The sequence below is a fragment of the Triticum urartu genome, chromosome 6 (assembly GCF_003073215.2).
Source record: "Triticum urartu cultivar G1812 chromosome 6, Tu2.1, whole genome shotgun sequence".
Taxonomy (NCBI): Eukaryota; Viridiplantae; Streptophyta; class Magnoliopsida; order Poales; family Poaceae; genus Triticum; species Triticum urartu.
The window spans coordinates 45,882,429-45,899,845 of NC_053027.1; the positions used below are offsets into that span (position 1 = coordinate 45,882,429).

At 46.5% G+C, this 17,417-nt stretch overlaps 2 protein-coding genes and 1 non-coding gene across 3 annotated transcripts; 1 reads left to right on the forward strand and 2 right to left on the reverse strand.

The window, feature by feature from the left end:
- Positions 1-2,700: 2,700 nt before the first annotated feature.
- On the reverse strand, positions 2,701-3,789 carry LOC125516525. Its single transcript, XM_048681942.1, has 2 exons — positions 3,135-3,789; positions 2,701-3,064 (listed from the first exon to the last, which is right to left on the reverse strand). The coding sequence occupies exon 1, from the start codon at positions 3,787-3,789 to the stop codon at positions 3,265-3,267; it is 525 nt and encodes a 174-aa protein (XP_048537899.1). The 3' UTR covers positions 2,701-3,064; positions 3,135-3,264.
- An 857-nt stretch (positions 3,790-4,646) lies between these two features.
- Positions 4,647-5,943, forward strand: LOC125516527 (probable helicase MAGATAMA 3). The gene is made up of 4 exons (XM_048681943.1): positions 4,647-5,019; positions 5,113-5,235; positions 5,552-5,638; positions 5,722-5,943. Exons 1-4 carry the CDS (start codon positions 4,870-4,872, stop codon positions 5,941-5,943), a joined length of 582 nt encoding a protein of 193 aa, XP_048537900.1. The 5' UTR covers positions 4,647-4,869.
- Positions 5,944-7,062: 1,119 nt separating this feature from the next.
- Positions 7,063-7,259, reverse strand: LOC125517849. The gene has a single exon (XR_007287848.1). It is a non-coding gene; the product is annotated as a U2 spliceosomal RNA (small nuclear RNA).
- Positions 7,260-17,417: the final 10,158 nt, after the last annotated feature.

Consider the following 17,417-nt stretch of genomic DNA (forward strand, 5'->3'; position numbering starts at 1 on the left):
TCGGAGGCTGGATGGTTTCTTCGCCAACGATCGTCGTACACGCACACTGAGCGGGCGAGAGCACGATCATGGTGCGCAGTCTTGAAACCATACAAAAATAGTGTGTGGCCAACACCTAGGACGAAGTGGCCTGCATGTGCATCAGGTCCGAGCTGTCTCAGGTTCAGGTGCTAACGACTCGTTAAAGGATAGCCGGTACGCCGCCCAGCAAGATTGACTGACGCTGTGGTGTGGCACGTCCGCCGGACATTCTTCCTCTTCCCTCGCTACACTATCGCAAATAGCACGGGCGAATGAGTCATGTAGAGCCGTACTGCACTTCCCAACGACGAGCTTCCGTCGGATAGCTCTTGCTGTTCCGCTGTGGTTACTGTTAAGTTTTCGTATTTTTGCGGATGTTTGCCGAGAACGTCGTCTATATATATTTGTATGTCGTCGAAAAGTTACGGACATGCAAATATTTGCATGCTTGCGAGAACTTATACGTTGCCGGGAAAGAGAAGCTAGGTTATATTCCAGTTTAGAGAGAATCCGCTGCTACCGGCCAATACGAGAGCGCATTTTCGTGTGGCGGTGAAAAACCAGCGAGATGATCCATACCAGCAGCTAGCAAACTCAATAAAGATATTCACTCAGTGATGTCCCCAAGATAGGCACTCCCACAAAGACAATACCAATCATGATCTTACATCTCTCTTCTGCAGTACTATTTTTACTTTATTTTACTTGCGTCAGTACTACATAGGATATCCGGTGGAAACCGATGTGGCCATCTCGGTACCCAGCACCGACGGAAACCACGATAATATACTCTCCCGGCCCTTCTTTATCGCAACAAAGCACCGCCCATGCACGGCATCACTTAGTTTTAGTTAGCACTCCTACTTAATTTACAACACGAATTGTATATTTGAAGATTACCACATGATGCAGCAGAGGCATTTGCAGCTGGGGCAAAAAGAACAACGATGCTAAGATCCTGGCGATCTCGATGAAAGGTACCTTATTTTTTCTTAGCCATTTGGCCTCTAAATACGAGTACAATAATCACTGTGCTACTCCAGTGGACTTTGCAATCATAGCTATACAGTTGAGGTCCAGGCATGCATACTCCTACTCCACCTTCGACCAACAATTGTAAATACCACTAACTGCTGTTAAATCTACAAAAAAAAGGTCAATGAAAAAGATTCTTTTGGTATAAAAAACCACCTACCGAGCGCAATTCACAGAAAAGACCACTTACGAGTGGTATTGCCAAAACTACCGTAACATCAAGTCCGGCAACCGACACATGGCACCTGCCGTAACAAGCACATGCGGCAGGACCTACCGCCACACCCAAAGGTGGCAGCCCGTGTGTAACAGGAAACTAGGCGAGGCCAACGCTTGGAAAGGAACGGCGTGGGACTGGTTGGCCCTGCTGCTACAGGGGGTGGCTGCAGCCCCCTTTCCTGCTACTCGTGACGCGACAACACCTGTAGCTCTCAGTTTTTTTTGAAAGATCCAGCTTGGCTGGCATTGATTGATTTAGAAGGGAGCATATGGAATACAAGGTTTGATCAAGCGATCAGAGGGAAAAGAAGGAAAGAGATACAATCAGAGGACAGACCTTTGGCCTGCAGCTCCCAGTAAAGAAAACCGTAAGCTATTATCTCACACCCAGATCCCCAAAGGGGGGCTCGATTGACTTTGCTCCGGCAAGCCGCCAGTGGTCCATCATGCGTCGAATGGCGTCGATGACGTCCTTTACCACCGCTATCTTCGACCTAAAGGTGCAATTATTTCTTTCCATCCAGTTGTTGGTGGGCTTTATCGTTTTGTGACAATAGTCTCTCCCCGCATCGTTTTATGTAGGGTGCCTCTCCCGTACCAGAACACTCGCCAGCATTCTCTCGTTTCGCTCTATCTACTATGTTATTCTCTGTGTGTTAGCATATGTGAAAGTGTGAAATAGTCTTTTTGACTACGGTTTTGATCAATTTGAATGCCGATTGAGAAGATGTTGCAGTTGAGGAAAAGATAGATCATGGTAAGATCTATCAATTTTGGTTGGTTTCGTTCGCATGCATGCTTTTGTTTTGTTTGAATACCTTCTGAGTATGTATTCTCTGTTGTTTTACCATATGTGAAAGTGTGAAACGTAGCCACTTTGACCGTGATTTTGATCAATTGGAAGGATGACTCAGAAGATGTTGTAGTTGAAGAAAAGATAGATCAAGGTAAGATCTATGCATTTTGGTTGGTTTCGTTTGCAATCATGCTATTTTTGCTCTGTTTGATTAGCTCCTCAGTTTTTCTCTCTACTGGTTTAGGCATTATTTGATCACTTTGTGTAGTCATTTGGAGCTTCTGCGTAGGATTTGCGGTGCGAAGTGAACCAGGAAGTCGAAGATCAAGTGGGTACATGCATGTATGCATGGACATTTTCTTGTTAGGATTTTCGTTTTGACCAAAAGATCGTCGCTACCGCGCGGTCACCCTTCTTGCGGGCGAGGCTAACTAGCTGAGTATTCACGTGGTAATGATAAATAATACTAGAGAGGTAGTGGCTCCAAAAATATACTACTCCAAAGAGCTCTTTTGAGAACCGTAAAAAATCTTACTCTAAAAGCACAGTCCAGGCACAAACCACGACTTTAAAAAGGTACCAATAGATTGAACTAATCTGCTGTGAGAACAGCAAATACAACAAGGTAATGATGCAGATCAGAGATCAGAATCTTGTTTTTCAAGTGCTCAATTCATTTATTTCCCTGGTGGTCACATCTCACATGACCACAATACTATCTAGACGCACGCCTAGAACGGACAAATACAGCGGCTGATGATTCCACGAAGATCACGTTATCTCTTTATTCTTGAGACGCACCGGCTCATGATTCTGAAGAAAACTATGTACAAGACAACCACCCAGCAATGTATGAACTCCATCGTAACCTGACAACTTCGCAAAATCCATGCGTCTGAATGAATCACAAAAGCATATCCCCTTATAGTAATTCCTAGCTTGGGCTACACCGGTGGCAGCAGCATGGGTTCACCCGGTGGTGCTGGGTTGATTCTGCAGCCAAAAGAAGAAAAAAAAAAGGCAGTTTTAGCCACAGTTACCTACGAATGAAAAGAACTCGTACCATGCAGGACAGGAGCACCGTGTGTGGCGGACGAGCAGCGTCAGGCATCATGGCGGTGCTGAAGAACGTGTAACATGGCCATGCATGAAGGACGAGGGGCCTGCGAGGACTCCACAGCATGGAAGACAAGTCAGGATGGCACTTCATACCTGCCCTGCTCAAAGAAGGCCGAGAAGGCACCGATCCCGGTGGCCGCCGCGATGAACCAAACGAGCAGCGCCACGGGGAGGGTGAGCCCGGCCGCGCCCATGACCATGTAGGAGAAGGCGAAGGTGAGCATGGTGGTGAGAATCCACACGGATGCCTTGAGCCGGTTCCTCCGGGTGGAGCCAAGGGTGGCCCTCTTGTAGAGCCAGAGGCTGAAGAAGAGTAGAAGCAGGTCCGCGTAGGAGGTGGCGACGAAGGCGACCATCGCCGCGTCGCCCCGGGAGTGGTACACCGCCATGACGGAGTTGAAGGTGAGCAAGACGAACATCACGGGGACGAACACCCAGGAGAAGCCGCCACCGCCATTGGTGCCGGCCGCATCACGTGGCTGCTGCATATTTTGGCTTCCTTGGAAGACAGTACTACTACTATTTCCTGGCCTGTGCTTAGCTTTAGCAGAGGCGAGGGAGATGTAGATGTTTTGGTGCGAGAAGAGAAGGGGCTCCATCGGCAGCTATATATAGGCACGGCCATATATCGCAGCAACCGTCAATCTCCCGTCAGCTTTGGTCCACGCCTTTCCGTACCAAATGCAAGCGGACAGGGACAGCTTAACACCCGTGTGCGTCACTGCCCCACGCCTTTCCGTACCAAATGCAACGGTTTCTTCCCCAAAATTCGTCCTACACGTAGGCGACGCACTGAGCAACGAGAGGTCCGCTGCCGACGATCGTCCAAATAAGAGACGGACTTGTTTTTCTTTGGAGGGCAGTTGAGACGAAATGCAGTAGAGCAAAAGGAAAAACAGTACTACGTAATTCTATAGGGCGAACGTTTGTCAGGTTTTCTTCCAGCACGACACCATATGCATCGTCAAATTTGCGCTGTACTAGTGGATGCATACTTCTTTTTATTTACTATTAATCGGTGATGAATGGATTCTGACGAAGCGCAAATCGCCGCGCAGAACCTGCAGATAACACCAGCCGCACACAAAATCTGGTGAGTCACTCAACACTGGCATGCTCAGACCCGACGGTTGAGCGATCGACGTCTCTTTTCCCCTCGGACCGATCGTGCGTGACATCAACCGGAACTAACCACCTTCTCCTTTTGTTTTTCACTCACTGACAAGACAAAGCATAAGGCGAGCAGCAGCTAGGAAAGCGAGTCGGCGGCGGGATTAGCTGGAACCGCCTTTCTAATGGAGCAGTACGAACTCAAAATAGTACTCTACTCCACCAAACTTTAGTGGGGATTATCAGTTATCTTCTCCGGGGGAAGCAAATGTAATGGAGTGTGAATCCTTTGGATGACGCAAACCCTGTCGGTGCCGCAAACTTTAGTGGGGATTATTACTAATACATTCAATAAACAGATTAGTGTATTCCCTTCAAAAGAATTCTATGAAGGCATCCTAGAAGACGGGGAAGGGCTCAACAAAAAACGTCCATGGCATTCCTACAGCTGCTTCGGACCATTTTGCTTCTTTGATGTTGATGGGGTTGAATCTCAGCTGTCTGGAAGTGGTTCGACGGTGAACGAGGATGAAGTGGAATTCATAACCCTCCTATATCACCAATTGGCCATGCGCTATCCAGAACTCAAATCTAGTTCTCAAGTAGCTGTTATATCACCATACAGGGGTCAGGTGAAACTCCTGAAGGACCATTTCCGGTCGACCTTTGGCGACCAATCAAAGGAAGTTATAGATGTAAACAGCGTTGATGGATTCCAGGTAACTAGTTTATTAACATGCATTGCAGATTTGCTCTATGTAACGTAGTGGGTTGCAGTGATTGTAATATGGCATCTTGTTGCTCACATGTAGGGCCGTGAAAAGGAACTTGTCATTTTCTCATGTGTTCGATGCAATAAGGAGCAAAATATTGGGTTTGTTTCTGATTTTCGGCGAATGAATGTTGCCATCACCAGAGCTAGATCTGCTGTACTAGTAAGTGATCTTTATCCAAACATCAATGTTGTCTTTTTTTATGATGCATATTGCATACACACTGGTAGAAAGAAACGAGTTTTAATTGTATTGGATTTACAACCCTACATGTTTGTTCATGGATTAAGCGGTGTGACAGTATGGAGGTTATATAGTGCCTGAGTTCCTTTTTTAGAAGAACAAGCTGTGCGATGTATAACTCGATTTGATGTACTACCCATTCTACATCTCACTAGGAATCAGGAGTTGGCTTATTTGTGTAAACTATCATTCGTTGTTGGTAAATACCCAAATAACAAATTAGCGTGTAATGCAGGTAATAGGTTCCGTTTCAACATTGAAGAAAGATAAACACTGGACCAACCTTGTTGAGAGTGCCAAAGAGCGAAACCGTTATTTCAAGGTGAGATGGCTACTATCTTTCTTTTGAAGCTTGTGTAGAAAAACAACATTTGGTGAATGTAACTAACCATGATCATCTTGCAGGTGCCAAAGACATTCACTGCGTTCTTCACCGAGGATAGTTTCAAATCCATGAAGGTGGAAAGACCTGTTCTAGACGCGAAGATATCACAAGCAGTAGAAGCCATCAATGAAGTGGTTGCAAGGCCAGAAGTGATGGACGCAGACGATGCCGGGGACCATCAAGCGGATGGAGATGATTATGACGCCATGGAGGCTGACGATGGAGGAGGTGGTGATGATTAATTGTTGCCAGCAATGTATTGCTGGAGGGGGAGCTTTATCAGAGGCCAGGTACATAACATAGAAGAGCAAAAAGCTTTGCAAGTTAGAAATTCTGCTATCCTTAGCAAATTTTAGGGGGAAGAGGCTGGTGCATGCCTGCCTTGCCCGACGAATCATCTACACGGACTCCATTCATACATTATGGAACAAAAAAAGTTTACCGCAGAACTGCAGCAGCTCTGGCTTCTGCTGTGTCTATATGCTTATATGTCGTATGTGTGTATGTTGTTCACTTAATTGTGTAGTACATGTGCTGGAATTTGGCGAAGAACACCAGCCGGTGTCTCCCTGGTTACATTTCTCTCTTCGCCAGAGGCTGGCACATGTCGTGGACCTTGCTGTAGCTCTTATGGCTTAGGTGCTGCAATGTTCCCATCTCACAAAACTCAAATTTAAAAGGTTTTAAAAATTCCAAAAAAGATGTGGTTGTTCACAAGATCCATGTCTACAATCCTTGAAAATTTCAGATCCAAATTTGAAATACACATAACCTTTGCTATTGTATGAGTCACCTGGCATTATATTGTACAACCATGAAAGTGTATCTATTGCTCTGGCGGGCACCATGAGACTAAGAATGTGCAGTGGTGTGCTTGATTCTGTTCAAAATGGCTGAAGTAAAATAGTCTTGTAATTAACCAAATCATGTGCAAGGCATCCATTGAAAGGGTATAGCATTTGATCAATCAGTATAGGAAAACAATCTCAGACATTCATAGGAAAATCTATTCAGACAATGCTCCCAAGTGAAAAAGTAGTTGAATCATACTTGTCTTCTGTTGCACCTGGCATCAAGAAACAGATTTAAGGAATTGAAGTGATTGATATAACCCCAGTGCATGTAGCTCCCGCTTGCGCAGGGTCTGGAGAAGGATCTGACCACTTTGGGTCTATTGTACGCAGCCTTTCCCTACATTTCTGCAAGAGACTGTTTTCAGGACTTGAACCCGTGACCTCATGGTCACAAGGCAGCAGCTTTACCACTGCGCCAAGGCTCCCCTTCGAAGTGATTGATATAACCAATTAAAATTAAAATTTATTTGCTTATAGAAGACTATATAAATTGTTTACTTGTATTGGTTGGGGTGCGCCTAGCCTGAGCAGTAGTGCAATGTCCATACGACACATGAGGGTATCAATGGCAAGCCATTATTGTAGACCCTCCCCCATAAAAAATAAATTTAATACCATTGTGGGCACATGGCCCATATATTAAATATTAGACTAATAAAAATAGATATTACATTTGATCTTAGCCAAAAGGCCGAGAAAGGTATGCTTCTGAAGGTTGCCCTCTGAAGGTTGCCCTTAGCCTCTTCTTATAGCTTTCTCAACTGACCGTGTTGCTTGCACGGGCGAGGTGGTACTAATCAAACAGCAGCGCATTAGATACCTGCCTCTGCGCTTCCACGTTAATTTTACCATAGCAGCCCAGATACCTTGAAGGCTCAATAGCTCGGCTTAATTCATACTCATGACCGCCGGTAAACCACTTATTATTTACACATGATAGCCTGCTGTTTTTTAAAGCAAATGACAAGCGAGCCGCCGAGGTGAACCATGTTTTGAATATTTATTGCCAAGCAACAGCACATAGAATCAATAATGCCAAGTCGTCAATATATTTCAGCAAGGTTGTACCTGAGACTGTTAGGGTCAAAATTAGTAATAATACCAAAGGAGGACGAGGAGGCTTCACATATGCGACGACGATATACACATTGAGAAAAAAAAGGACAAACATTGTCTTTGCTTCTCAATGCATATACTGAATTTGGATCTGAAGGTTTTAGGCTTTGTAGACACATATTTTGTGAACATCTATGATGTTTCTCAGAATTTTTTGAAACATTTAAATTTGAATTTTTTGAATTGGTATCATGGGAGGTGGGAGCATCTAAGAGCATCTATAGTTGAATACATCAAATCCAACCTCTCAAACATCCGCGGACATGAGACGGCTGAGCGCTTGCTCCGTAGTCTAGGCCCGCTCCAGGGAGAGTGCCAGGAGCATGCACATGGCACTGCTGATGGCCATGCCTCAGACGTGCTTGAGCTCCCAGTGGCCGCCGCCGATGACGGGTATGAACCCCGAACGTGCTTGAGCTCGTGTACTCCCATGCAGCTCACCTCGCTTCTGAGCTTGCTTGGACAGCGCTGACCATGAATTCGTGCTCAACACCGGCACTACCAGAATAACGGCCGCTGCCGACGGCTTTTTCTATGCCGACGGCCCCCGTCGGCATAGATCATGGTATGCCGACGGCCGAGAAAATGCCGTAGGCGTACTAAAGCCGTCGACAAACCTCCATATATGCCGACGGGGGCCGTCGGCGTAGGAAGGCCGTCGGCATATCTTCCACTATGCCGACGGGGGCCGTCGACATAGAGCCGTCGTCGGCACACAGGTGGGTCCGCCGACCCAGGTCCAGACGGGGGGTTGACGCCGTCATCACTATGCCGACGGCCTCGACGGAGGCCGTCGGCATAGCTTGTAAACCTTTTTTTATTCAGCAAAAAACACGTGGGCTCTCTATACCGACGGGGATACCGTCGGTGTATATATTACATGTTTTTATTTCTCATTTTTCATTTTTATTAAACCTTAGATTTGATTAATTTAAATCTAATTTATATAAACTTAAACATACACAAATTATATATGGATGTGGGGCAGAATTTTCCATAGATTATGAATATCCAGTTTGTTTTTACTTTTGAGTATGTTAAAATGTAACATCATGTAATTTTGCATATAGGTCCTTACACTTGGTAAAAATCATAAGTAATTGACAACTTTTAAATGATGTTCTTATCATAATCTCGCACCGGGTCCTGATGCATGTGTGAATGTGTTGTGGCACGCGTAGTCTCTGGAGTGTGACATTGCTTTCAACACTTTGAAAGAGAAATTGGTCACTGCTCCAGTTCTGACTCCGTCTGATGAATCCAAACCGTACGAGGTCTTTTGCGATGCCTCTCTCCAAGGTCTCGGCGCAGTGTTGATGCAAGAGAAGAAAGTTGTGGTTTATACCTCTCGCCAGTTGAAGCCCAATGAGAAGAACTACCCCACTCATGACCTCGAGTTGGCGGCAGTTGTGCATGCTCTTTTGACTTGGAGACATCTCTTATTGGGAAGAAAAGTGGACATCTTCACTGACCACAAGAGTCTCAAGTACATCTTCAATCAGCCTAATCTCAACCTCAGGCAAACTCGATGGGTCGAAATGATTCAAGAGTATAATCCGAGTATCGAGTATACTCCAGGCAAGGCCAATGTGATTGCTGACGTGTTGAGCAGGAAGGCTTATTGTAACAGTCTGATTCTCAAGTCTTATCAACCCGAGCTTTGTGAAGCTTTCCGCAAACTCAATCTGCAAGTTGTTCCTCAAGGTTTCCTCGTCAACCTTCAAGTCTCTCCTACCTTGGAAGACCAGATTCGCCAAGCCCAGCTTCTTGATGCTATGGTGAAAAAGGTGAAGATTGAGATTGCCAAGAGTCAACCCAAGTACAAGTGCTACCGCCTTGATGACAAGGATACTCTCTTCTTCGAGGATCGTATTGTTGTGCCCAAAGGTGATCTTCGTAAGGTTATCATGAACGAGGCTCACAATTCTCTCCTCTCCATCCACCCTGGGAGCACGAAGATGTATCAGGACCTCAAGCAGGCTTATTGGTGAACTCGAATGAAGCGTGAGATTGCTCAGTTCGTGAATGAATGTGATGTCTGCAGAAGAGTGAAGGCAGAACACCAAAGGCCAGCGGGTCTCCTCCAACCTCTTGCCATTCCAGAATGGAAGTTTGACCACATTGAGATGGACTTCGTGACTGGGTTTCCAAAGTCCAAGCGTGGGAACGATGCTATATTCGTTGTCATCGACAAACTCACTAAAGTGGCTCACTTTCTGCCTATCAAAGAGTCAATCACGGCAGCTCAATTGGCGGAGCTTTATACCTCTCGGATTGTCTCTTTGCACGGTATTCCACAAGTGATCTCTTCAGACCGTGGCAGCATCTTTACCTCCAAGTTTTGGGATTCTTTTCAGAAGGCCATGGGCACCAACATCCGCTTCAGTACAGCTTTCCATCCTCAAACTAGCGGTCAAGTCGAGCGTGTCAACCAGATTCTGGAAGATATGCTCAGGGCTTGTGTGATCTCCTTCGGCATGAAGTGGGAGGATTGTCTTCCATATGCTGAATTCTCCTACAACAACAGTTTTCAAGCAAGTTCGAGCAAGGCCCCATTTGAAATTCTGTATGGCAGGAAGTGCCGTACCCCTCTCAACTGGTCTGAAACCGGTGAACGTCAGCTTCTCGGCAATGACTTAATCACAGAGGCAGAGGAAATGTGTAAAGTCATTCAAGATAACCTCAAAGCAGCCCAATCACGCCAGAAGAGCTACTATGATAGTAAGCACCGTGATTTGGCTTTCGAGATCGGAGATCATGTTTACCTCCGCGTCTCTCCAATGAAAGGTACTCGTCGCTTCGGTACCAAAGGGAAGCTTGCCCCAAGATACGTGGGACCTTTCAAGATCGTCAGCAAGAGAGGCGATCTCGCCTATCAACTCGAGCTTCCTTCAAACTTTGCAAATGTGCATGATGTGTTCCATGTCTCTCAGCTCCGCAAGTGCTTCAAGACTCCTAATTGCACCGTCAACTTCGAAGACATTGAGCTCCAAGAAGATCTCTCTTATTGTGAGCACCCCGTTGCTATTCTTGAAGAGACTGAACGCAAGACTCACAACAAGTCAATCAAATTCCTCAAAGTCAAGTGGTCACACCATTCCGACCGTGAAGCTACCTGGGAACGCGAGGATCACCTCCGTTCTGAGTACCCGACGTTCTTTCAGTCCTAGATCTCGGGACGAGATCCTTTCGTAGTGGTGGAGTGTTGTAACACCCCGGATGTGATTTACCTAATATGTAATCCAACTCTTGCCGTTTCCGGCGTTAAGTTGTTTTATTTCCTCGGGTTCGGGTTTTTGTCTCCGTGTGTTGTTGTCATTGTCATGCATCTCATATCATGTCATCATGTGCATTGCATTTGCATACGTGTTCGTCACATGCATTCGAGCATTTTCCCTGTTGTCCGTTTTGCATTCCGGCGCTCCGTTCTCCTCCGGTGGTCATTTCTATCTTTCTCTTGTGTGTGGGGATTAAACATTTCCGGCTTGGACCAAGACTTGCCAAGCGGCCTTGGTTTACTACCGGTAGACCGCCTGTCAAGTTTTGTACCATTTGGACTTCGTTTGATGCTCCAACGGTTAACCGAGGGACCGAGAAGGCCTCGTGTGTGTTGCAGCCCAACACCCCTCCAATTTGGCCCAAAACCCACCAAAACCCTCTCCATCATCTAGAGCGTTCGATCACGATCGCGTGGCCGAAAACCGCACCTCATTTGGACTCTCCTAGCTCCTCCTATGCCTATAAATAGGTCCTCCCTCGAAATCCTCGCGCAAACCCTACCCCCCTCTCTCCCCTCACCCGCCGGACATCTTCCAACCGGCGGACGTGTCCGCCCGCCGTGTCCGCCGCCACGTGGCAGCCACCCATACGCCGCGCCTCGCGCCCACATCGCCACTACGCGCCGCCGCGCCGGCCCGCTCGGGCTCAGGCGGGGCCCTCCCGGCCCGGCAGCACCGCGCGCCCCCCGCGCCTCGTCTTCTCCGAGGCCGAGTCGCCTCGCCGGCCGGCGCCGCCGCCCGCCATTGCCGTCTGCCGCCGGAGCCCCAAGTCTGGCGTCCCGCGCCGCTAAGCGCGCCGGCGAGCGCCGCCGCGTCCGCCTCCTCGACGTCCGCGCCGGATCCGGCGACTCCGACCCCTCCGGCGAGCTTCCACCCTCCGGTGAACAGTGATCCCGGCGATCCTCGTTTTGCGTGCTCCGGCGAGATCCGATCTGGATCTGGAAACCCTAGGGGTTGACCCTTGTTTTTCTCCTAAGTCTTCAGTTTATTTAGCTATGTTCATCGTGCCGTAACTTTGCATCCGTAGCTCCATTTTGGGCATATAGCATATCAAAATGTTCGTCTCAGAGAGCATATCATTTCATCTCATTGCATCATTTTCTTTTGAGTGCATCTTGATCCCCGAAATACTGTTGGAAGAATGCTATTTGAGATAATTGTCAGATCTGCTGCTCCAATTAGATATTTGTCATTTTTGCCATGATTATTGTATGCATGATATGCCCCTGAGCTCTACATATGTTTTGTTATATGTTTTTCCATCTATCCAGAGGTGCAACCCATGTATTTTTGTGATGTGTGTGGTGACTAGCACAAGCTTGCAAAGTGGTGCATTCGTTAATGCTGATTTCAGGGACTTAGCAATTCCACTAAGTCCTTGATCTGTTTATTTCAATATGCCATATGTTCATGTTGTTTCCTAGTGATCCGTGCCTCTTTTGAGGATGATCAGTAAGGATGATTTGTTAATCTTGTAGTGCTCTATCCATCCATGTCTTTGTTTGCAATTATGGAGCAACCTAGCTTGAGTCAATCGAGCTCTACTTTTGCTATTTCATGAATCTGGGCAGATTGTCTACTTGTTAGCGATTTTGCCGAGGATGTTGTAGTTGATCCGTGCATGCTATGTTATTGTTATTGCCATGTATAGCTTGTATAATGTGTATTCTTGATGGGTGTATGCTTAGATTGTCATGACATGCTCTGTAGTGAGTGCATCGAGCTCGTAAACATGCCTACTTGATATCTGATTTGCATGCTCCAGTTTTTCTCTAAGTCTGTGATCTGATTATGTTTTTGCCATGTTCACATGCTTGCAATTGTATTTTATGATCCCTTTTGGCTCAAGGTCACTAAGGGATTTTTGTTAAGATCTTTGAGTAGCTCCATGCCATGCTTTAAATTGCCATGTTCAGGTCCTGTAGCATATAGTTTTCATGCTCCAAAGTGTGCTACCTGATCTGAAATTCCAGACAAGTGTTAATTTCACAAAGTCTGAAATATGTCTGCCAAATGCATTTTTGCCATGCTTGTTTGAACCTGTTAATGGATGAATTGGCCGTAGCTCAGTGTTCGTCTTTTGTTAAGCATCATGAATGGATTCCTGCCATGTATTTTGATGCCATGTTTGGGTGCTGTAGCATGTTCATCTTGTTGCATTTAGATGGCTACTTGCTGTAAATCGCAGACCGTGGTCATATTTGAATTGCTTGCCATTTCCAAACCGTAACTCCGATTCCAGTGATCTTTATATCGTTTTCAAGCGATTTCATCTCAACTTTCCAGTGGCACACTTGGATTTCCAAGTTGAGACCAGGTTCATTCATTCCTTGTCAAATCTTGCATATGCATCACATATCGCATCCCGCATAGCATACCATCTTTGCATCATATTGTTTGAGCTTTGCACGTGGTTGATTGTGTCCTTATTGCTTGTTTGTCTTGTTTGGGTAGAGCCGGGAGACAAGTTCGCTAACGAGGAGCCCGGTGAGTTTTCTTTCGAGGATCCAGTCAACTCTGACAACTTTGCAGGCAAGATGATCATACCCTCGAAATCACTACTATCTTTGCTTTGCTAGATGCTCGCTCTTTTGCTATGCCTATGCTACGATGCCTACCACTTGCTTATCATGCCTCCTAAATTGCCATGTCAAACCTCTAACCCACCAGGTCCTAGCAAACCGTTGATTGGCTATGTTACCGCTTTGCTCAGCCCCTCTTATAGCGTTGCTAGTTGCAGGTGAAGATTGGAGACCGTTCCTTGTTGGAACATTATTTACTTGTTGGGATATCATTATATTGCCTTGTTATCTTAATGCATCTATATACTTGGTAAAGGGTGGAAGGCTCGGCCTCTCGCCTAGTGTTTTGTTCCACTCTTGCCGCCCTAGTTTCCGTCATATCGGTGTTATGTTCCCGGATTTTGCGTTCCTTACGCGGTTGGGTTATAATGGAAACCCCTTGATAGTTCGCCTTGTTTAAAGATTTTCCAGCAATGCCCAACCTTGGTTTTACCATTTGCCACCTAGACCCTTTTTCCCTTGGGTTTCCGGAGCCCGAGGGTCATCTTATTTAAACCCCCCCGGGCCAGTGCTCCTTTGAGTGTTGGTCCAAACTAGAGTCCTGTGCAGCGCCCCCTCGGGGAAACTCGAGGTTTGGTTTTAGTTGTATGGAGCGCTCATCTGAGTGTGCCCTGAGAACGAGATATGTGCAGCTCCTATCGGGATTTGTCGGCACATTCGGGCGGTGTTGCTGAATTTGTTTTAACTTGTCGAAGTGTCTTGTAGAACCGGGATACCGAGTCTGATCGGAATGTCTCGGGAGAAGGTCTATTCCTTCGTTGACCGTGAGAGCTTGTCATGGGCTAAGTTGGGACTCCCCTTAAGGGATTTGAACTTTCGAAAGCCGTGCCCGCGGTTATGGGCAGATGGGAATTTGTTAATGTCCGGTTGTCGATAACTTGAACCTTAACTTAATTAAAATAAATCAACAGTGTGAGTTACCGTGATGGTCTCTTCTCGGCGGAGTCCGGGAAGTGAACACGGTGTTGGAGTAATGCTTGCCGCAGGTTGCTCTCTAGTTACTCGTTCGCGCTTTGCCTTTCTCTTCTCTCTCTCTTTTGCGAATAGGTTAGCCACCATATATGCTAGTCGCTTGCTGTAGCTCCACATATTACCTTGTCTTACCTATGAGCTTAAATAGTCTTGATCGCGAGGGTGCGAGATTGCTGAGCCCCTGTGGCTCACAGATTACTTCCAAACCAGATGCAGGGCCTGATGACTCCGTTCCAGATGACGCGCTTGAGCTCAAGTGGGAGTTCGACGAGGACTCACGCCGTTACTACGTGTCTTTCCCTGATGATCAGTAGTGGTGCCCAGTTGGGGCGATCGGGACCGTGTCGCATGTTGGGTTGTTCTTTTATTTTGGCGCCGTAGTCGGGCCATGAGTGTTTGAATGATGTAATGCTATTTATGTACTTTGTTTGACGTGGCGAGTGTAAGCCAACTATGTATCTCTCCTTTTATTATCTATATATTACATGGGATGTTGTGAAGATTGCCTAACCTGCGACATTGCTTTCAATGCGGTTATGCCTCTAAGTCGTGCCTCGACACGTAGGAGCTATAGCCGCATTGAGGGCGTTACAAGTTGGTAATCAGAGCCTTCCCCGACCTTAGGAGCCCCCACTGATTGATCGTTTTTAGCAGCCGTTGTTGAGTCTAGAAAAAATGTTTTGAGTCATTTAGGAATTATATATCGGAGAGTTTAGGAATTCTTTTTACTCCCCAGTCTCCTCATCGCTCTGGTAAGGCATCCTGACGTAGAGTTTTGACTCTTCTCTTCTCAAATTTCACAAAAAAAATTTAGGATCACGCGGGTATCTTGGAATCGTTCCGATCGTTTTGTGACGAGAACATTGTTCTTGGTGCCTCCTGTCTTTAGGGGTTGTGGCAGTGTCCCGGGGAGTTGAGCTCCGAGGTGTTGTCGTCACAATTTTATCGTTGCAGTTCTGGAATACCTGAGTTTAGTACGTCGACATCGAAAATCTCTTTTATGCAGTTCATTGGTGAGATAACCTAGACGCCACCCAGTACTGGGGCGGGAGTTCAGGAGTATTGCCATAACTTGTATAACGGATGCTTTTCGAAGGTTGAGGTAGATGGTTTCCGAAGTTTTTCTCGGTTATGTGTTGAAGGATGGATACAGCTGGATGTAGGATTTGCTAGATTTGGGTGAGATATTATGCTTCCCCTGTATCCCCAACACCTGATTGCATAACCGGAAAGGTTCGGGAGTTTCATAGGTGGGAATTCTTGTAGCTCTAGTTCTTCTTCCACGGATATTTGGTTTGAGATTGGGATTCTTACCGAGTATTCGTTCTTGATCCGTACCTTGTTGATTTATTCCTCTATCTAAATTCTAAGTGGCTTCTCAATTATGGATATGTGACCATTTCAAGTGGAATGCATTCGTTCTTATGTTCGGATGTGAAGACTTTATGTTGCAATTTCAACCCGTTTGATTCAGCTTCATTTTATCTGTCAATGTGCTAACGGTTGTCACCCTCTTCAGGATGGCTCCCGCTAAGAGCAGCAATCAAAATCAAAATCAGAATCAGGATCCGCCACCACCTCCACCTCCTCCGGAGGCATGGCAAGCTGTGATGGCCGCAACCAATGCAAACACGCAGTTGATCATGCAAATTCTTCAAGAGCGCAATGAAGCGAACCAAGGCAACAATCAGAATCACTTTGCTACACTCAACCAGTTCCTTGCTAACGGGCCAAAGACTTTCAGCAATTGTGTTGAGGCAACTGATGCTGACGATTGGCTCGTGGATCTGTGCAAGCATTTCGAGTGCAGTAACGTCAGGCCTGAGGACTTTGTCAAGTTTGCTTCCTTCCAACTCAAAGACCAAGCTGCAGAGTGGTTCCAGCAGTACAAGGATTCCAGAGGAGGCCGTGTGATTCCCTGGGATGAATTCCGTCAAGATTTCAAAGCTCACCATATCCCTCAGAGCGTGGTTGAAAGCAAGCGTGAGGAATTCCGCAACCTGAAGCAAGGCTCTTTGTCTGTCTATGACTACAACAAGTTGTTTCAGAAGCTCACCCGCTTTGCTAAGCAGGACGTCCCTGACGAGAAGAGCATGATATACCAGTTTAGGGGTGGTCTCAGAGAAGAAATCCAGCTAGCTCTTATTCTCTTTGAGCCCTTGAGGTACGATGAGTTCTACAAGATGGCATTGAAGCAAGAGGCTGCTCAACTGAGGTGTGATGCTTCCAAGAAGCGAGTCAGAGATGCTACTCCTTCTTCCTCTACTCAAGTGGCCAAGCAGCAGAAGTATTGGCTTCCTCCTCCTCCGTTCCGTCAGCCGTATCAGCGGAAGAGCAAAGGTGGCAGTGGATCTTCCCCCCCCCCCAACCCCGGCTTTCAAAAAAAAACTTCGTCTCAAGCTCCAAGATCGAGTGCTCCATATCACCGTCCGCTTTCAGAGGTCACATGCAACAAGTGCCAACAGAAGGGTCACTATGCCAACAAGTGCTTCAATCAGAGGCGTCTTCCTCCTTCTCCTCCTGTGAGATCGGCAAGTACAGCTGTGGTCAAGCATAACCCCAAGTACGCCAAGGTTAATATGGTGAATGCAGCTCAGGCAGAGGACTCGTCAGATGTCATCATGGGTAACCTTCCTGTTAACGATGTTCCTGCAAAAGTTCTTTTTAACACTGGTGCATCGCATTGTTTCATTTCCAAACCTTTTGCATCTAAGTATGAGTGCGATTATCAGTATCTGCAAAGTTCCCTGCAAATTGTGTCACCGGGCAAGCAGATGACAGCTAATATCTGCGTTCTGGATGTTACTATCACGTTGGGCGACTACAAATTTCTAGCTTCTCCTATTGTTCTGGGCAACTCGGATATTGATCTTATTCTTGGAATGGATTGGCTTTCTAAGCACAAGGCACATCT